This window comes from Nannobrachium achirus (genome assembly GCF_963921795.1).
Source record: "Nannobrachium achirus genome assembly, chromosome: 6".
Classification (NCBI taxonomy): domain Eukaryota; kingdom Metazoa; phylum Chordata; class Actinopteri; order Myctophiformes; family Myctophidae; genus Nannobrachium; species Nannobrachium achirus.
In genome coordinates this window covers 54,911,674-54,933,500 of record NC_137815.1, presented here as the reverse complement: position 1 = coordinate 54,933,500, position 21,827 = coordinate 54,911,674, and the positions used below count along the sequence as shown (strand labels likewise).

Here is a 21,827-nt window from a genome sequence, read left to right as displayed (position 1 = left end):
TTTGAGGTATTTGTACTTTACTTGAGTGTTTCCAATTTCCAATACTTTTACTTACTCCACTACATCTCTGATCCAAATATTGTACTTTTACTCCACTACATTTATTAGAAAACTTTAGTTACTAGTTACTTTGCAAATATAAATTATTATAATATTATAAAACATACATTAATCACATTAGCCCTATTCTATACCTTGGCCATTTGAAAATAGCCGATCTACAAGCTCACAACGCGTCACATCGCGTCACGTTCTGAGCTTGTAGATCTGCTATTTTCAAACATTTTGTACATTTACTTTTGCTACTTGAAGTACATGTTGATACCAATACTTTTGTACTTTTACTCAAGTACATTTTGAATTACGGACTTTTACTTGTAAGGGTGCCCTCACACCAAAATACCTATGAGAGTGGAATCCGCGTTCCGCCAATGCATTTCAATGATAAGGGAGCGTTTTTTGCAGAAATCCTCTGCTGGCATGAAACCGCTTCACTCTCATTGAAATGCATTGGCGGAACGCGGATTCCACTCATAGATACTTTGGTGTGAGGGCACCCTAACAGAGTATTTCTACATTGCAGTATTGATACTTTTACTTAAGTAGGACATTTGAGTACTTTTTCCACCACTGATTTCTGCAGTGTCTATATAGGTAAGTGGCTATCTACAGCAGGGGTTTTCACAGTGGGTGACGGGGCACCCTGGGGTGCTGTGACGGCAGTAGTCCAGGCGTGCCACGAGATAATTTGATAATAATTGAAATGTATTTGGACACTTGAAAAAATATTTAGTATCATTTAAAACTTGAAGTACAAAGTTATTTTCAGTCAATTCAAACCAAAATGGCAATTATCTCAACATTTTCCTCGCAACATAATTAATAAAATATCGTCACTGTCGGGTAGAAACCTTGTATCTCTAAGTTTCAAATGTGTACGTCTTTTGGTAAAGAAAAGCTCTGCTTCATCATACAAGACTGTCACACAAAACTAGTGAAAACAGCTACATCTACAAGCACACAGTGTGCTTGTAGATTGGCTGTTTTCACTAGTTTAGTGCATTTTATAGATGATAAATACAAAACGAACGGTTTTGGACATACAAGGTTTCCACCCAACAACGACAATATGCTATAAATATTCTGGGAGTGAAAATTATAATGTAGGGGTGCCTCGGATTAAAACAATATTTATGGGGTGCTCTGAGACAAAAAAAAATTGGGAACCCCTGATCTAAAGTACCTATATTAGGGTTCTTGCCAGTTAGGTAAACCAATGTTTCTCAAACCTTCACATTTCAAGGTCTCCTGTTAACTCTGACAGTTTACAACTGGTTCCATTTGTATACTGTCAGAGTTACAGACTTGTATGGGTCAATTTAGACCCCCTAAAGGAACCCACAGAGTCCCTGGAATCCACTTTGAGAACCACCGAGGTAACCCTAACACCTGGACTGGACCGAGGAGGAGCCCACTGACCTCGTTGATGCGTGGGTTGGTGCACTTGACGTTGCTGACGGAGCGGTCCAGCCAGCGGCTGCCTGCGTAGGGGGAGATGGGCGGGCAGTGCTGCTTCATGGTGCACCGGCCCTCGCCGCTGCACCAGCCACACTGGAACCTCCTGTCTGCACGCAGGCACATGCCACAGCTGTCCCTCTGAGCACTGCACTTGTACAGGTGCACTGCAGACCAAGCAGAGGTGGGGGGGGGGGAAAGTCAGTGGTGTTTCTCCTCTTAAAGTTGCTATATGTATTTTTCTGCTGACATAAGCAGGAAAAAGGCAATTGCTTATTTTTATTTTTTATTTTATTATATTCAGGCGGCTAACAATGCTCCCTAAAACAATCTCTGTGGTGCTTCTAGGAGCCGTAGGCTGCCTCCAAAACTATTATTTTATATGTAAAAGCTCTGTCACTAGCAGCTCATTGTTGCATGAACCAGCCGACCCGGGGCTAAAAGGATTGACAGACAGGTCTAACCAATCCGAACAAAAGGCGACCCTGATTGGTCGCTTATTGGGCAGGCTATCTGTCTATCGACCAATGACAGAACTTCTCACAGATAAAAATAATAGTTTTGGAGGCAGATTGTGGCCCAAGGAAGTGTCACAGAGACAACATTTCTTTAGGAAGCATTGGGACAGAATGCAGCGTTTTTTTAGAATACGCTGGCTGCAAAAAACTGTCGGTTTTCATAAATGTATGTCTTATACTTACAACCTACTCATACAAAAGTAACGAAATAGCTGATCTACAAGCTCACAGTGCATTGCAAAATACATTATAATAGAAATATTGTAGAAAATCTATTTGGAAACCTTTTCATGTCGATTTGTTGATCTATAATAATAAAATATAGATAAACTTGCCTCCCAATTATTCGATTAAGCTGCATGGGCAACATTAAGTCTGGCTCTAAATATCGGTTTCCAATATATTTTCTGTTAATTGCCCCTGCTGTTGTGAACTTTCTCTGGAGCCCCTGTGGGAGCCTTGAAGTGCCTCATCTGTAAAGTGAGAAGCTTTACAGCTCGCTGGCCCTGGCAATGATGGACGGCAGCTGTACCTTTAATCTTCTCGGGATTGTCGATGATGAAATTGCCGTTCCATACGATGGAGAGGTCCACGGGCAGGTCACTGATCTTCGCACCCTCGTAGATGTACTGGGAGAGGAGTGAGAGAGGGTGGAGAGGAATGGGTTGGGGGGTCAGAGGAGAGGCATAAGATAGAGAGGAAAGTTGTCCGGAGAGGGAGGGAGGGAGGGAGGGAGACACACACACACACACACACACACACACACACACACACACACACACACACACACACACACACACACACACACACACACACACACACACACACACACACATTTTCAATTCAATTCAATTCAATTCAATTCAATTCAATTCAATTCAATTCAATTCAATTGGTTTTATTGGCATGAGAAAATATACGTTAACATTGGGAGAAGAAAGTGGGAGGGGAGGAAAGAGAGGCCAGCGGCGAGTACACAGGCTTTTAACCGCCTGTCATTTCTACCACGGATGTCTGCTCCCAGCGCTCCCCTGGCTGACATGTGGGGGGACATGCAGGTCTAAGTGGGGCTCGAGTGCCCCATCATCCGTGTCTGGGGAAAATGGCTGGTTCTCTCAGTGGTATTGTAGAGTGAGCGAGGTGTGTGTGTGTGGACTGCATTAAAAGTAGCTGCGTGTGTGGAGACATTTCATACTGTACAGTCACGTCTACGTGCCTAGTGTCCTCTACCCGCCAATGTGAACGCTCTACAGCGTGTTTACCATAACCCGCCCCTGACTGAACCTCTCCTTGGCATATACGTCACATTCTACTGCTGCGTCAAGACCCACAGCACAGCAGATGTCCCCCCGCGTGACTTTATCATGTTCCTGTGACGAGACAAGGGCACAAGACCCATTTTTCATCTCCAGCCGTTTAACGTTTCACTTAAAGCCAGCTGTTGGAAGATGCCTGCTTCCATCTCATCTCCTATCCTCGCCTCTCCTATCCTCACCTCTCAGCTCACCTCCTCTCCACTCCTCCTCTCCTCTCCCCTCCCCTCCCCAATCCTCTTCCTACTCAGTATATCATCGCTGTCGGGCAGAAACCTTGTATCTCCAAGTTTCAAATTTGTATGTTTTTTCGCAAAGTAAAGCCCTGCTTCATCACGCAAGACTGTCGCACAGAGGAGTTGTGTGCTTGTAGATCGGCTATTTTCACTAGTTTAAATAGTTTTTTTAATGATTAATACAAAACAAGCGGTTTTGGACATAGAAGGTTTCCACCCGACAACAACGATACCAGTAAGACTCCCTGATCGGGAGATAAGCGACCGCCAGGTCGCGTGTAAAAATCGTCCTGATGGTGGCGCTAAATGGGACAGATCCATGTTGATGACATGACTGTAGACATAAAAAACAAGCGGTTTTGGACATACAAGGTTTCCACCCGACAACAGCGATATGACACAGCTCAGGCAGTTTTCCGTTTACCCCCCTCCTCCACTGAGGTGCAGTATGTGCCACGTGCCTATACGTTCTCCCAAGGCCGTCTGTCTGGCCCGTGACAGATGCCACAGAGCTCTCCGGTGGGAGTACACTAGGTTGGAGGGGGTCGTACTGTACCGTACTGTATGATACGTACCGAGCTGTTCTGGCACTGCACGCTGGTGCTGTTGAAGCGCAGCGCCGTGACCCGCTGGCTGACGCCCTGGACGTGCACCACGCACTCGTAGCCCCGCTGGCCCGACTGCGGCTGGGGGAGGTTGCGGGCCCTCAGGGTGATGGGGCGCACCTCGCCCGCCGGGAGCAGGATCTCCCCGGACCGGAGCAGCTGAGGGCAGTCCTGAGACAGGTACAGTCATGGTCAGTCACAAGCACATGCACACGCACACGCACACACACGTACGCACGCACACACACACACACAAACACACACACACACACACACACACACACACACACACACCAGTGGTGTAAAGCAGGGGTCTTCAACAGGGGGTCCGGGACCCCTAGGGGGTTCTCAGAGTTAGTACAGGGGGTCCTCCAGGCTCCAAATGTGTGTCCATATTGTGAGAACTTTAGCAAAAAATAGCTGATCTACAAGCTCAAAACGCCTCACGTTGCGAGGCGTTTTGAGCTTGTAGATCGGCTATTTTCGGCAAAGAGCTTTGGTGTAGAGGGGAAAAAGAGCAGACTAAGTACATAGTTAAAGGTCAAGTTTATAAAGTATTGACGGTTCAAGTGGTTAAATATCTGAAAACACACATTAACATGAATCCAAAATACACTGATGATTGTGCTGTCAAACAATTAAACTATATGGAATCTATGAGAAGGTTGTGGGTCCCTGCTTCATCTCTCTCTCAACTAAGGGGTCCTTGGACTGAAAACATTGAAGACCCCTGGAGTAAAGTAACTGTAAACGTGCTCAAGTACTGTACTTAAGTACACTTTTGTGGTGTTTTTACTTTACTGGAGTGTTTCCAATTGTCAGTACTTTTACTTCTACTCCGTTACATCTCAGAGGCAAATACTTTACAAATACTATACTCCACTACAATTATTTGAAAACTTTTGTTGCTAGTTACTTTGTAGATTTTGATTATCTACTAATTGGCTCTAATTGGCTTGTCATAAATTAGCTACTTAAAGATTAACATAATGGTAATTCGATTCAGTAATACTAATTAACCATTAAATGGCGTCCCTTGTGAAAGGTTACCATGACTCCATAATCAGTTCATAAGCATGTGCATTACTTCTCACAAATCAAGATTTATTTCTTAATAAAGCTTTGTTGATGCTTGCCATCTGCCTAAACTGCATAATGCAATTTAATTTGCAATTCTTTTTTTTAACATAAATAAAAAGTCTATTTTTAGTGAGTAAAGAGACAACATAATACATTTGTAAGGCTAGTACAAGTGAAATGTTTGTGGAGCTATTAAGCAAATTTCGTCTCGATGTTTTCACCATGCCTGCTAGCACATTAATATTCTCTTAGCCCGTCTACCTTATAAGTCTCTGAAAGCCCTCTCTGCGTTGGCGTTGCATTGCGACGCGTTGTGAGCTTGTAGATCGGCTATTTTCAAATAGTCACGTTACAGTATAAAATAGGTCTAAAGTGGTTAATGTATGTTTTTTTTATATTATATCTGCAAAGTAACAAGTAACTACATTTTCAAATAAATGTAGTGGAGTAAAAGTACAATATTTGGATCCAAGATGTAGGGGAGCAGAAGTAAAAGTACTGGAAATTGTAAATACTCAAGTAAAGTACAAATACCTCAAAATTGTACTTAAGTACAGTGCTTAAGTAAATGCACTCAGTTACTTTACACCTCTGAGTGTGGAACAGTGTGAGCTGCATGTGACCTTGTCAGAGTGTGACAGACAGTGGCTGTGTGGGGTCATGTAAACGTACCTCCGAGGCGTTGACCCTGCCCTCCTGGAAGGAGCAGCTGCTGGGGTCGTGGGTGCACAGGTTGCGGTACTTGCACCAGTGGCAGCGGAACGTACTGTTCACACAGGACAGACACCTGGAGGGAGGGATGGGACCATATGAACATTTCATATGACGATTATTGTGACCAAAGAAATCACGATTTACGATATTATCATGATAATCAAAATCCATTATCCTGGGGCGGAATATTTGCCAAAAAATAGCAGATCTACAAGCTCAGCTTGTAGATCGGCTATTTTTTGGCAAAGACATTTGATAGAGAGTGAAAAAAGTACGTATATTAGAAGTACCTTTTACCAATTATAGAGGGTTTAAGTGGTACCGGATATGCAGCTCGGCAAATAAAAGAATTGATCCCAAAGTTTGCAGGATTGCTCCGATTTTGAACAAAATGCCTCAAATCATCAACGCAGCTTGCGATTAGCATGAAATTTGCCACACATATTCCCACAACGTCAAGGAACAAAAGCTACCCTTTTCACATTGGCCTGTTATAGCGCCACCAGCAGGTAGACTTTAGCAAAACACATTTTTGGAACACAATGCCTCAAATTATGCATGCAGCATCCGACTGCCATGAAAGGTCTAAGATTGGTGAAGAACACATGCCACGCTTTTTACATTGGCCTATTATAGCACCACCAGGACGCCTGGCCTGGTGGAGACCTGTGCTCGGAAGAGCACTGCTTCTAGTTGTGAGTGTTTTTCTTCAAGATAAACGATAATATCGTGTATCGTCCCATCCCTACCTGGAGGAGGAGGATATGTTGAGCGTGCGAAACGTGGAAAAAATCTCTCGCTCGCATCGCCTCCGTGTCTCACCGTTGCCACAAGGGACGGAAAAAGCCTGATTTAAACTTGTTCTTTTGCTTTCATCCACATCCTCCCTTCATGACAGAAGTGTGTTCAATAGGTGCGCGCTACGGGGGACTCTTACGGTGGCTTTCAAGCGGATTCATCGGATCTGTTTGTTTCATGTAAAGGAGCATGTGTTTCATGTTTTGTACATCCTTTATTTCTGCGTAAACACCTCATTATTGCAACACCGAGCACAGCCAACGCAATCATTGTCACAAGACAATCTCTGGAGAACGGTCTCGACAATGCGCCATATTGCGTTGAAAGTTTCAGCTGTGAAACTGGCAAAAAAATGCTTGTGCGACACATTTTGGTATCTGTCACAAAGCTAGAGCCCTTCCATTGTGCATGCACAGGCCCGATGCAGCAGTTTTTAATATAACTCTGTGGGAGAGATTGGGGAGACGGGTGGTGATGTACTGTAACTTTTAAGAGAAGAATGGAGTAGTAGCTACAGTACGTACTGCATGCAGGGGTGTCACACCAAATTCTGGGCCCTGGGTACAAGGATTCACTCACATTTTCACTATAACTATTGAAAAATAGCAGATATACAAGCTCACAGCATGGCACCGAGTGCCGCACTGCAAGCTTGTAGATCAGCTATTTTTGAAAAATCCTGAACAGTCTTTGAATATTTCAAATCCTTCTTAGGTTTTTTGAAAAACCTATGTTTCTATGTCAGTGGTGCTCAAACCTTTTCATGTGAAGAACCCCCAAAATGATACGTATTTGGTTATGGACCCCCATCTCAAAATATTTAGTTCCAGAGACCTGGAGCAAAATCTGAGTTACAAATGTTCCCTTAAAAAATACATATATTCAAAGCTTTGCACACATTTTCATGACTTTTCAAAAATAGCAGATCGTCAAACTCGCAGCGCAGCACTCGGTGCCGCGCTATGAGCTTGTATATCTGCTATTTTTCAATAGCTAAAGTTTAGAATAAGTAAGGTCCCTCCACCTTGGGCCCTAGTAACTCAGTCCCACTTCCCCCCCCCTTTGTGACGCCCCTGTCGAGGTGATCAGATGCACAGCGGCTGCTGCACTAAACAGGGAGCTTAGAGATTGGACAGCCGCAAATTGGATGTGCCCAATGTCCCTGCTGGGAAAGAAATAGGCTTTGGGGAGCGGTGCGTAATAAATGACACACCGCTGCGGGCAAAGTGGATCAGAGCATCAGTTAAGCCTGTTTTATACTTAGTTTCGCGCCGGTTGACTCGTGCCCAGAAAATAGCCGATCTACAGCAACGCGCCGTGAGCTTGTAGATCGGCTATTTTCCGGTGCGCAGCACTGCGTGCGGCCAAGCACGAATGTACGTTTTGCGAGAAACACTCCTCCCGAACTCTCCTCATGAAATAAGACAAGAGTGGCTGTGAAATGCCGTGGCTCACAGCAATGTGCCAATAAGTGTACGGCAGCATCTAATTTGAATATTGAATAGCTGTGAAGGGCCACCGTGCAAGTACACGTGCACACTAGAGGTGCGCGGATGGCGGTTTTAGCCGTGGTTGCCGCGGCTAACCGCCGGTTGGGTGGACTTCCGCATGTTCAGCACAGCACGAGAAAAAAGATGAACTGACATTCCGTAGGCTAAATGAATCCATGAATTCTGTGATCGTGCAAATAAGAAAACAATAATAATTTGACATTATGGAAGCTGCGGTTTGCGGTTGCTTCTGTAAATTGGATGATATAATTAATGCGGTTGGATAATGGGCGGTTAATGAATTTTGCGGGCGGATTTGGATGCCGCTCAGAGCCCATCCGCGCACCACTAGTGCACACACATGCGTACTGTACTTACGAGTGTGTGTGGTTGTGTGCGCATAGAGTATACTGTATGTTTGCATAACATGTGTGTGTGTGTGTGTCTGTGTGTGTGTGTGCGCGCGCGCGCTTGGGTGCAGAGACCACATGAGTGTGTGGGTTTGCGGCGTACATGTGTGAGCGTGCGCATGTGTGTGTGGGAGTGCACGTGCATATGATATTAATAGAAATAGCCTGGCAGGCCACTACAGCTGCTGGATAATTAATTATAGAGGCTGATGTGATGCTGAGGCCATGGTACTGAGACTCTGAGGCCGTGGTGGGGGTGGGGGGGGGGGCAGGGCAGTTGGCGAGGGGGTGCATTTGGTTCTGAAATATTAATCACAGCGCTCACAGGGTCAATCTGCAGCTAATGGAGGCCATGCTGGGGATAGCGGAGGGGTGCGATGAGCTTATCACTTTTTCTCTTTAACCCGTTCAGGCCAAGAATTATTGAATGCTTTAACTATTGAAAAATAGCAGATCTACAAGCTTACAGCGCGGCACCGAGTGCCGCGCTGCGAGCTTGCAGATCTGCTATTTTTGAAAAAGTCGTGAAAATGTGTGCAAATCTTTTGCCTCTGGGTGGTCCCAGGAACTAAATATTTTGAGATGGGGAGTCTGTGGCCAAATACATATCATTTTGGGGGTCCGTCACATGAAAAGGTTCGAGAACCACTGACATAGAAACATAGGTTTTTCAAAAGACTCAAATGTTCAAGATCTTTTCAAAAATAGCAGATCTACACGCTCGCAAGCATGTGAGCTTGTAAATCTGCTATTTTTCAATAGTTAAAGCATAAAATAACAACACGCAATAATGCGTACCCGCTCTAAGTGGCTTAATATGGGTCTACGGACACCCCAGCGGCACAATCTGAGAGGTAGTAATAGATGGGCTTTCGTATGATCTGCGGGCTAACCCACAGTGTTTATGAATTGTCCATCAATCAAACCCTCGCCGCTGTATGGACTTTGACAGTCCAGCTATGCGCTATCATTCACGTCTTAGGTCTCACCATGGACCATGCACACCTTCAGATGGAAATGCTACCATTTGGCGGATGGCTTTGTCAGAGCCACCCTGTCAGAACGTGGCATTGCATGCACGGTAAACATATGGCAAGGTAAACAAAGGTTAAAAGGAAAATCATCTTATAATATTCTTGCCTTCAGCGATTAGTGTGCTCGCTGAAATCTTACGCAAATGAAACAAACAATCAAGCCTCGGCTAATGACCTCGCGTTGAGCTAAATCATATGAGACAGATGATTTGAACTGGGCTGGGAGAACTATCTGACAGCCTGATCTTAAGTAGGGTTGTGAGCGGCTGGCACATTATTGCTTTAAATGAGGTTGTGCTCTGCTATCTATTTACTTTACCCACAGTGCAGGGATGGCGGGCACTCACGTGTGATGTACGCTGCAGTTATAGAACTTGACCTCCGTGCTGGCCACCATTTGACCCGTTTCTTTTGAGTTGAGACGAAGCTCGACACCCGACCAGTCTGGGGGGGAGGGAGGAGGCAGGGAGGGAAAGATGTATTAGAAAAACAGAGATAAAAAATAAACACATTATTACATTGTGTAGTTTGTATTGTTTTTTTAATTGATTATTGATTTCTTTCAGCACCCTATCCCACTCCCTCAAGAGGCCTTAAGCCTCTTGCCGGGCGGCAGTTGTAAATACGAATTTGTTCTTCAACCACTTGAACCAGGCACGTGCACACATAGACATCAAAGGGGGCTTGAGCCCCTGCCCTTTTACCCGTCTGTAAAAAGTGCCCTCTCCAGACCATGAATGCCGTTTTCACTAAGGTGAAAGAAAATGCATACAGTATGTCCTCTTTCCATGCCATACCTGAAGGCAGCATTCAAGAGAATTGCCTTGTCCAAACTCTCCTGAACTTGAATTCAGCATCTTATGTTGAAAGTTTAGTTTAGTTTTGTGTGGTATCAAGTACCGAAAATAGCCTTAAGCGGTTAATCTAGCCTGCCTGGCTAAATAAAGTAAAATAAATAAATAAAAGAGTTAAAATAGCGGCATGACGACAGAAGGCAAGAGAGGGGAGGCAGCAGATCAAGGAGGAGAGGGAGAGAGGGAGAGAGGGAGGGGAGGGGAGGGGAGGAGGGTGAGATGATGAGGTAAGAGATCGGTAGAGATGAGAGACGAGAGAGATAACAGAGAATGAGAGAGACGTGGAAGAGAGCGAGAGGCGGCGAGGTTTAGAGAGTCTTGGCAGACCGCGTGAGAGAGAAAATGAAGGGCGCAACAGGGTTCATTCAAGGCGAATTAGTGAACACCATTGATTAAACTTTCATAATGTTCTGCCAAATGCCTACTACTGGAAATAAAAAATATCCAGTAGTGGCCACATTATGGATTTCTCCATAAAAAATCCATATTATGGAATTCTACAACGGCATAACCTTAAATACATACTCACACATAGATCATACTCACACATATAGATCAGCGATTCCCAACCTGTGGGCCAGGGCCCGCTAGTGGGCCATGAGCGTATTGAGCCCCCAAATAATTGGCCAAACAATATGATTTTCATATAATTTGAGACATTTATATTAAAAAAAAAAATGTTTTCTTTAAAACCTTATAGAAATGTGTTTTCATTGTAATAATAAATCGGAACTTACAAGTGATCACGGCCGAAACGCAATCGATTGATTGATCATTAAAATAAACATGCTCTGAAAAAACAAAGGAAAATTAAAAGGTTGCGATCCACTGCAGTAGCAGTTAACAGTCTTGTTACAGCCACATTGCCTGTGCTCACCTTGTCCCTCTGGTATCCGTGGGACCTCCTTGCCAGCTGGGGACAGACACATCACCCTGTTCCCGTTGACGTGGCCGTCCACTTGGGCTTGCTGGCCAAAGGAACAGGTGATCCCCGCCGAAAGGTCTGGTATGTTACTGACCTCCAGTAGAAGCTACAGTGGGGGGAACAAGTAAAAACATGTATTTCATGCTCAGATACATTTTTGGGAAATCTCTTATACATTTTTGAAGCGGTGAAAGCCGCTTCCAAGGAGTGGCTTTGTGTGTCCCGTTCATGTCCATATATGGTCATTCCAGTCCAGAATTAACAGGTTTTATCTGTCCCGTACATGTGTGTCCCGTGTGTGTCCCGTGTGTGTCCCGTTCATGTCCATATATGGTCATTCCAGTCCAGAATGAACAGGTTTTATCTGTCCCGTACATCCAGAATATGTGTGTAACGTCCGTCCCGGTCTGATGATTGGATGATTAAAAATGTCCAATGAGACCATACTTTGAGGATTGGTCAAGCTTCACATGACAATTCGGCCCTACAGATAAAATCATTCATTCATTCAGAATTGGATGAATGTATACTGTACATCACAGAGTTCATAGCTCTAGAACACATAGAATAAAAGTTCACCGCTTCACTTCGAACCGAGGTTTGATTTTTTTTATCCACGAGTTTCCAACGCCCCATAGTGCATTGCGCAGACGTCTGTACCGAGCTTCCGGCGCCGATTTACAAGCTCACAACGGGTTGCATCTGCAACGCGACGTGAGCTTGTATGTCTGCTGTTAAACCCGGAAGTTTGGTCCCGATAGTCTCCAGTAAACTCCCGCGGAAACTTGTGGATATTAAAGCTCAGACAGATTTAGATTTTAACTGCCTGGGACTACAGGTAACAGAGGGTTCTAGCTCCAGGCTATGTATCTAGCGAAGTGTATTAATATAAGCAGTTGTGAGCCATTATGGTTTTGGTGCTTGGCAAAAGGGTCTGTTCCCGTTGCGGTGAGCTAAAGACTGGAGGGTAGCTAGTATTACAGTACATGTACAGTACACATTGCTCCTAAACACCCTAGAGCAAGCCACACTGCTCCCAACACATTGACTCTTTCTGAAGAAATGTAGAAGAGTGAGAGTTAGGGCTGGGCAATGGTGATATGAGACTAGGGGCCCTATTTTGATTGTCTTACAGTAAGTACCAGGTCTTATTACTTAACTTAATACCTGGAGGCGTGGTACAATCAAAATATGCCCTAGGCATCGTGTGGTGATTTTGGCATAAGCCTAGTCTTTAATTACTTTAAATCACATTAAGCACTATTTATCACTTTCAAAAATTGCCCAGAATTGTTTTAACCCAGCCTGGTGTCCGATGTGTGCACTTTTCTAGTTGTGTATGTAGCTATAAGGTGGTATGCTATGTAGCTGTTCAATGACCAAACGGCAGTGGGATAGCGATGGGTCATTCATGATTGATTCGTTCAAAAGAACAATGTCATTGCCGAGAATAGGAACGAAATCGCTCACTTCCTGAAACTGTTACGTTCTCGCTTTCATTCATACCCCCCGTTCCCTCCCCCATATACGGTACAGGGCGGGCTGTACCGTATATGAGCGCTGATCGCGAACGAATCAGTTGAACGGATCATTGCCGCGTGACCAAGAACGAAATCGTCTGTTCACTGAAATGAAAGTCCCCCCCCCACCACCACCACCACCACTACAGCACGGTGACAACACAGGAACGGTAGCAATGAGGAGTGGACTCACGGGCACGCTGTGTGCAGACACAGCAATGCTGTCAGGATGAGCGACCACCTTCACACAGCGGTCCATGTCGGTGGCGAAACGGAACGGCTCCTCCGCCCTCTGACACCGCTCCCTCCTAGAACACCTGAGGCACAAGAGAGGAACTGTTGGACTTTCACCATGCAGAGCACTGGTCCTCAACCCTCTGAAGTTCAAGGACCCCCAGTTTGATGTAGGCTACATTAGGCCACAGACCCACATTTCGTCACTGTCGGGCAGAAACAACATATCTCGAAGTAGTATACTGACTGACTGGCTGTGTGCCAAAGACAAATGTCCATGTTATGCAAAATTTGATGGACAATAAAGTTTTCTTATCTTATCTTTCTTAAGTAAAGCCCTGCTTCATCAGACAAGGCCGCCGCACAAAAGTAGTGAAAACGGCCGATCTACAAGCACACAACGCCTCGCATTAGTTTATTTTTTTAAACGATAAAAACAAACGGTTTTGGACATACAAGGTTTCCACCCGACAACAACGATTTGATACCATGTCTCTGGGACCCCGCGTCTATGTACACTGTAAAATCCTCAGTGTTAATTGTCTCCACCAGCCGAAGGCATGGGGGAGAGTATGTTTTCCCCTCCGTCCGTCCGTCCGTCCGTCCGTCCGTCCGTCCGTCCGTCCGTCCGTTACCAGCTAATCTCCGGCGCCGTTGGCCCGGTCGCTGCCAAACTATGCACACACACTCCCTGGATACCAATTCAGAACCTCTGCCCCACATTTTTTACATGGGCCTGTTCTAGCGCCACCAGGAGTCCGTCTTTTGCAAAACTAACTATTGCCAGTACTCCTACAGATTTTGTCCAAAAATCACGCAAATCCGGATCTGCCCGATTTTCTATATTCCATCCTGATTGGCTAAAACTGGCTTCCAAAGTTAGCAGGATTGGTCAGTTTTTAATAAAATGCCTGAAATCATGAACGCAGTGTGCGATTTTGGTGAAATTGTGCATGCACATTCCCAATAGGCAGAGGAATAAATGCCACTTAAATATTTTCAAATCAGCCTCATGGTGGCGCTATAACTGGCCAATTTGTGTTTTTTATCTATAACTCCACTGATCAGTGTACAACTTTGTATGTGCACTCCCTAGAGGCCAAGGAAAAACCTTTGCCTTTCATATCTGCCTTTTATAGCGCCACCAGGAGGCCGACTTATGTAAAACACATTTTTTCCTATTATTCCTTGAGATTTTCTCAAAAAATCATGCAAATCACTACACAGTATCTCTGTAGTCATGAGATCAAGACAGATCTGTCCGATATTTCATGTTCTAATGGGCTAACACTGGCTTCCAAAGTTTGCAGGATTGGTCCATTTTGAACAAAATCACTTAAATCATGAACGCAGCTTGTGATTACAGAGAACTTCTGCACCCACATTCCCACTATGTCAAGGAAGAAATGCCACTCTTTTTACATTGACCTGTTATAGCGCCACCAGCAGGTCAACTTTTTCCAAACACATTTTCGGAACAAAACGCCTCAAGTCAAGCATGCAGGGCCACATTGCCGTTAAAGGCCAAAGAAGACGTGGCACCCTTTTCACATTTAGCGCCACCAGGACCTACCTGACCTGGTGGAGACCTGTGCTCGGAAGAGCACTGCTTCTAGTTTAACTCTGAGAGGGTTGAGAAACAGTGACATGTATCCAGGTTTGATGAACATTCACGCAATTTGAAAGAGTATTCATACCAATCTGAAATTATCTGAAATTCATTCATATTCCATTTGAATTAAACGTATATATAAATGTTTCTCTCTGTTAAACATTGCTGGTTTAAGTTGAGCAAATAAGCTGATGTTTTTTCTTCTTTTTTAACGTTACTGCTTCGATACTGATCTGCCTCTGAAAGAGACATGTAGCTCCAAGCCTTTTATCTTGTACTTGTACACTTTTCTTGCATGGAATTCGCCACAAAAATATAGTTTCAGGCAGCTTGAAGGGTGAGCACTGCTGGACCTTCAGAATCTACCCATCGGCAGTCAACCAATCAGGCGATTGGGCTCGGTCATTCTCTTTTCAGCCAGCGACAAGCAACCCACCTCCGACCTCAGCTCCACCTCATTAAAGCCTCAATTGTCCTGGAGTTGAGAAGGACAACTTGATCTTGAGCTATCCTTTATTGAACTACAGCTGACACATACTGACACTGACAGAGAATGAGACACATAATTACTCAATCAGACTGGGTTTTTACTGTCTTTAACCTCCTTCTTTACATAATAGTCACTGTTGGGAGGAAACCTTTTATGTCCAAAAACACAAGCTTGTGTTAATTATTACTTTTCATTGGATAAATATTTATAAAAACCACAGAGAGACTGGAACACTTTCATGCTGGCGTCCCTATTTTGGGCATGTCAATATGAATGAAAAAACGTTTTCAAAGATGTTTATTCGTTGATTAATGCCCAACATCATCGTACAAGAGTGTCACACAAAAGGAGCGAAACAAGCTCACAATGTGTTGCATCGAAATCTGTTGTGAGCTTGTAGATCGGCTATTATTGCTATATTTTTGCTTGACACGGTCATACAGAGAAGTATTTGCCTGGTTCCAGACCATAGACCCCGCCCACTCTCAGAGTGGACTGTTTCTCTGGTCTGGAGCTGAGTACATGAATCGGCAGTTTAGCAGCCAAAAACTGCGGCTGATCCAATGAGCGCGGGGGGTGGGGGTGGGTTTAACGAATATCCAATCAGGCTGGCTGAGGCAGACACACACACACACGCTGCGACCGTGCATCGCGTTCACCGTGCGCCGCAATCACCGCGCGTCACGATCACTTGCGTGCACGCTCGCAAAAAAGTCCCTCCCCCGTAAATCGCTCAGTATAGGGCACAGTTTCAGACTAAAGCGTGAGCTGAGTCTGAAATCAGGCTAGAGAAGTATAAGAAAATTACATTAATTTATCAAAACAACGATGAAAGACGAACCGTAAAGAAAATCTCTCGGTCACTGCGGAGGAGTCAGCCCCCTCCAGAGAACACTTATAGAGTACAGAGGGCAGCCGCCGTAATTACAAGACAATATGAGGTGGGAATGGAGAGCCGGGGACATCTGTTACTGTGGTGCCATGGCTGCCTGAGGCACATCTGAGGCCACCGGAGGATAGACGGTCACCTCCTGACCGCTCATCAACTCCAGTGCCTCTGCAGAGCAACCTCGTTTCATCTCAGATGGTCTTTCATCGCTTATACTATACGTCGTACTTCTTTTGCCGTGGCGTTACCAGATGAGGAGGAGGGGGGGGGGGGGGGGGGGGGGGGGTTTGTAGGGAGCAGGGGCGTCACAAGGAGGGGAAAGGTGGGACTGAGTTACTATAGGGCTCAAGGTGGAGGGGCCTTAATTATTTTATACTTTAGCTATTGAAAAATAGCAGATCTACAAGCTCGGAGTGCCGCGCTGCGAGCTTGTAGATCTGCTATTTTTGAAAAGTCGTGAAAAATTTGTGCAAATCTTTTGACTGAATCTAACCCTTTAACTAAATATTTTGAGATGGGGGTCCGTGACCAAATACATATCATTTTGGGGGTCCTTCACATGAAAAAGTTTGAGCACCGCTGACAAAAAACCTTAGAAGGATTTGAAATATTCAAAGACTTTGATCTGCTATTTTCAAAAATAGCAGATCTACAAGCTGTGAGCTTGTATATCTGCTATTTTTCAATAATTAAAGCACAAAATAATGTGTAATAATGCGTTCCCAGTCTAAACCACAGTGAATCTTTGTACCCAGGGCCCAGAATTTGGTGCGACACCCCTGCTAGGGAGTGGGGCTTCTGTTCTCTTTTCCACCTCCGGGGGGGAAGGGGGGGGGGGGGGGGGGAGTCTTTTTACATGTTCATTATATATTGTACCTATGCATCATGGTGTCAGCACTAGGGCTTGAGCTGTTGTGCCATGGGTGGGAAACTGGAACCTCAAAAGGGTCTCCACCTGACATTTAGTAGGCTTTCAGAGGCAAGAGAACCAACACCCCCACCGACTCCTGTCTAGAATGAATTGAATAGACTGGGAAATAAAGGACTCATTCCGCCGTATGGGTACTCATGATTCACTTTGGTTTGAAGGAGCAGCACAGAGCCCTATCTGTGTTCGCAGACGCACAAAGACATTTATTCTCCCCGAGAAATGGAACTCCTATAACCGACAAAGACCGCATTCAAGACAAATAAATAAATAAACGAATGAATAAAGTAATTAACAAGAAAGACATTATTTATCATTTCTTTTCAGTCCTCCGCCGGGTTCAGTAACTGCTACTTGAATCATGCTAATTGTCGGTGGGATATTTGTAGATGAGTTGTACACATCATATGACACAGTGTGTTATTAATCCCTCCCCGAGGTCAGCTTCAAAATAGAGGTCTCCCCGAGGTCAGCTTCAAAATAGAGGCAGATGCAGAAACAGAGAATCCCCTTCACTCCAGATCAAGATGTATCAAACTTTGTCATGTCGTATCAAACTTTTTCATGTCAAGGACTCCCAAGTATGTATTTGGCTGCAGACACCTATCTGAAAAAAGAAAAGAAAAGAAAAGAAAGTGCCAGGGACCCCATACAAGATTTGTGCTTTTTGAAAATATTCCAAATATTTCAGATTCTTTTGAAAATAGGAGATGTTTTATATAGGTTTAAAGTGATTAAACTGATTTTGATGCTATGTTGATACATTTAGCTGGGGACCCCCTGGAACCCCCTCAAGGGGCCCCACTTTGAGAACCACTGGCTTAAAGGGATAGTTCACCCCCAAAATGACTTTTTTTCTATCGATTACTCATGCCATGGAGACTCGAATTCATGGATATTTATTTTCAGCTTTTGTCGCATTCCTAAGCCAATAATTGAGGAGACTCTTTGTGTCTCCATAGGGAACAAAGCAGGCTCTTTGTGTCTCCATAGGGAACCACTGCTGGTCATACAATTATTGGCTTAGGAATGAGACAAAAACAAAGATATCACACCTGTGCTTCGAAATGTATCAAACACAACACATGTGCATATATCTCCTTGTATGGGTCGTTCTGTCCGTGACGTTAGTTATCTCCATATATGGAGTTCCGTGCTCATACATACACACACATACATACACATACACACAAAGCCAGACGTAGGAGCGGTTAGTACGGCTCATAAATATCCATCATTCCAACTCTCCATGGGGTGAGTAATTGTGTGAACTTTTCCTTTAAGCCATGGGTCTTCAACAGGGGGTCCAGGACCCCTAGGGGGTCCTCAGAGTCACTACAGGGGGTCCTCCAAATCTTTGAGTGATAGAATCTTTTTTTCTCCTTTTTTATAATAACCACTTGAACTCTAGCATCCATATTCTGAGAACTTTAGCCAAAAATAGCAGATCGGCTATTTTGTGTAGAGGGGAAAAGAGTGAAAGGTCAAGTTTATTAAGTATTGACGGTTCAAGTGGTTAAATATATAAAAACACAAATTGACATGAATCCAAAATTCATTGTGCTGTCAAACAATGAAACTATATGGAATCTATGATAAGGTTGTGGGGGTCCCTGCTTCATCTCTCAACTAAGGGGTCCTTGGCCTGAAAACGTTGAAGACCCCTGCTTTAAGCTAACCATGGAGATCAGATCATACACATGGAGGAGACCTTGCACTGACAAAATGTCTGCAGCACTCTAGGTGCCCACTCTAGCTTGTTTAGCTAATCTCTTCTGTAGCCATTAAGAGCCAAGCTGTAGCTTCTGGTGGGCAATGCGGGGCGTCTGGTACTGAATAGAACCCATCCCAAGATGACTCATTCCTTGTTGTCATTTTCTCGCCAGCTGTTGATAATAGCTGGATCGGGGGTGATCAAGAGATGTGTTATATTTATTTAGAACGGTGTAATCCTCACGTCCAACTGTGTGGGGAATACATTTAGTGGCTTTAGCTCCCTGGATAATGACTCATTGAGTTCATTGTACAGTAAGAGATACAGGCGGGAGAGGATACAAGGTAGCGGACCGCCACGTTGAACAAGACAACAAGACACACCGGCCACAGTTAGGAGACAAGGGAACAGTGTTAATTCTGTTTAAATAATTAGTTTAGTCATAGTCTTTTGAATAAAATGTAATTTAGTTTAAAGCTATACTGTGTAAGTTGCTCAACTAGTGGTCAGAGCTGTATAGCAAACCGCGGTCGCGTCCGCGTCTTTCGGACGTTTTTCGCCGCGGACCGGGCCTCTCGCCACCGCGTCTGCCTCCACCTCGCCGAGATCTATCTTTAGAGGGGTCCCTGGTTCCTGTGCGTTCAGGCATTCCGGAGAAACGGACTCCTTCACCCGAGAATATGTTGTTGTTATGTTGAGGCAAGCTACTTCCTGAGAAGTCAGCAAGATGCGCCTGTGATTGGCCGGTAGTGTACCATGTGTTTATGATCGGCGATATGATTGGCCAACGTATACACATGATGCAGATTACGTCATTTTGCCGCGAAATTCTCCCCCCCCCCCTCACGGCTCATAGAAAACATATAAAGAGAAGGCTTTAGAAGCTGAAATGAACGGAGTGGGGGTTCTAAAACTTTAGCGATTTAACAGCTAGGACAATTTTAAGATTTGTTTTATAAAAAAAGTTACATGGTATAACTTTAAGTCATATTTTAGTCATCTGAAAAGTTTTACTTTTAGTCTAGTTTTAGTCGACTAAAAAGATTTTAGCCGATTGAATCTACTGTTGATTTTGTCAACAAAGAAATACTTTGGCGGGCCTCGATGGCGTCATAATGGCAGATTTTACGCTTGGTTGAATTCTGAAAATAGCCGATCTATAAGGTCACAACGTGTTACACTGCGATGCGTCTGAAGCTTGTAGATCTGCTATTTTCAGAGCTATTTTCCTGATCGCAACCGAACATAAAATTGTCTCCACTAGTCTGTCCCTATAACATATTAAGCCTATTTTTCTTTTTGTTTGACGAAATTGTACAATTACATTTATTCTTAGTTTGAGTCAATCATAGCTTAGCTTTTATTTTGTTTTCGTTTCGTTTTTATCAGTGAAAAAAGGTCGTTGCAGTCGTCGAAATGAACACTGCAAGGGAAAAGCAATAATAATGGACTCACGTGTTGAAGAGGACACACCAGCCACAGTGCGGGTCCCCAGCACTCAGACATTCCCCGCATGTACCGTACTGCTCACAGGCCTCCACGGACACCTGCACCACCTAAAGCATCAGAATGACAAACACAGCTCACGTGTTATTCACTCTCACAATGAAAACAGCATCGAGTAAAGCACAAATTATCTGGGATTCGTTTAGTTTCGTTCAATATGCACAAAGTACTTGGAGATCAGTACTGTGACGTCATCACCCAGGGTCAGAGTGCCCGGAGGTCTATGCCAGGGATCTTCAACATCAGGGGGTCCAGGACCCCTAGGGGGTCCTCAGAGTTACTACAGGGGGTCCTCCAAATCTTCCAATCCTTTTTATATTACTTTTTTGAACCCTAGTGTCCATATTCTGAGAACTGTAGCCAAAAATAGCAGATCTACAAGCTCACAACGCCTCGCAGCTTGTAGATCGGCTATTTTTGGCAAAGAGGTTTGGTGTAGAGCGGAAAAAGAGCAGACTAAGTACAGAGTGAAAGGTCAAGTTTATTAAGTATTGACGGTTCAAGTGGTTAAATATCTGAAAACACAAATTGACATGAATCCAAAATACCTGTACACTGATGATGGTGCTGTCAAACAATGAAACTATATGGAATCTATGAAAAGGTTGTGGAGGTCCCTACATCATCTCTCTCTCTCAACTAAGGGGTCCTTGCCCTGAAAACGTTGAAGACCCCTGGTCTATGCCATCAGTACAGAACACACGCTGTGACTCAGTTTGAGAAGCATATATCTCCATATTTTATACAAGTTTACATTTGCATTAGACTGAGTATTATGTCCCATGTGTAAAGAAAGTCAGATTTTCTTGTGCACCGCTGAAACACTGACGCCCTTACCCCATGAGGAATTGGTTGGGAAAAAATATCCTTCTTCTGTCAGAAAGCACTAAGGAATGACCTAGCTGCTAGTCTTTTGAGAAACGTTGGCTTTTATGTTGCAATAAGCCATTTTCATTTCTTTTTTTTCCTGTACCACAATTAAGGCTGAATCTTCTACAGCAGTCTCTGCACTACTAATGCAGAACACAGTATGCACACACACACACACACACACACACACACACACACACACACACACACACACACACACACACACACACACACACACACACACATATACACACTTTTAGGCAACACACTCCAGTATAAGCAGTCCATTAGCTTCATGTGACAGACACCACTGTAAGCAGGAGCCAGCGTCGGTCCCTGCATACAAAACCAAAGCACTCTCTCCGTCGGGCTGTTATATACATTGTTATTATTCTTGGCCTTGACATGTGATGCATAACATTTCCTGATGTATGCAATAACAAATGTGGAGTGGATTATGGCTTAGAGTGTCTCCGCTGCTCTCCATGGCGTAAGTGGCTTCTCTCTCAGGTCTGTGTTGGCAAGAAGGATTATCTGCCGCACCTGACAAAATGACTTTTTCTCTCACTCAC

The 21,827-nt window shown here is 44.3% G+C and overlaps 1 protein-coding gene across 1 annotated transcript in view; it reads right to left on the bottom strand.

Annotated features, from left to right (window-relative positions):
* LOC308287495 (plexin-A2-like) overlaps positions 1-21,827 on the bottom strand; it is a gene marked incomplete at both ends in the record, with an annotated part of 107,377 nt that overhangs the window by 50,255 nt on the left and 35,295 nt on the right. Inside the window, 7 exons of the mRNA XM_080728680.1 lie at positions 2,566-2,662; positions 4,158-4,358; positions 5,940-6,054; positions 10,061-10,157; positions 11,445-11,598; positions 13,206-13,329; positions 20,335-20,435. Coding sequence (XP_080584806.1) covers positions 2,566-2,662; positions 4,158-4,358; positions 5,940-6,054; positions 10,061-10,157; positions 11,445-11,598; positions 13,206-13,329; positions 20,335-20,435 — 889 coding nt within the window. The remainder of the gene's footprint in view (positions 1-2,565; positions 2,663-4,157; positions 4,359-5,939; positions 6,055-10,060; positions 10,158-11,444; positions 11,599-13,205; positions 13,330-20,334; positions 20,436-21,827) is intronic.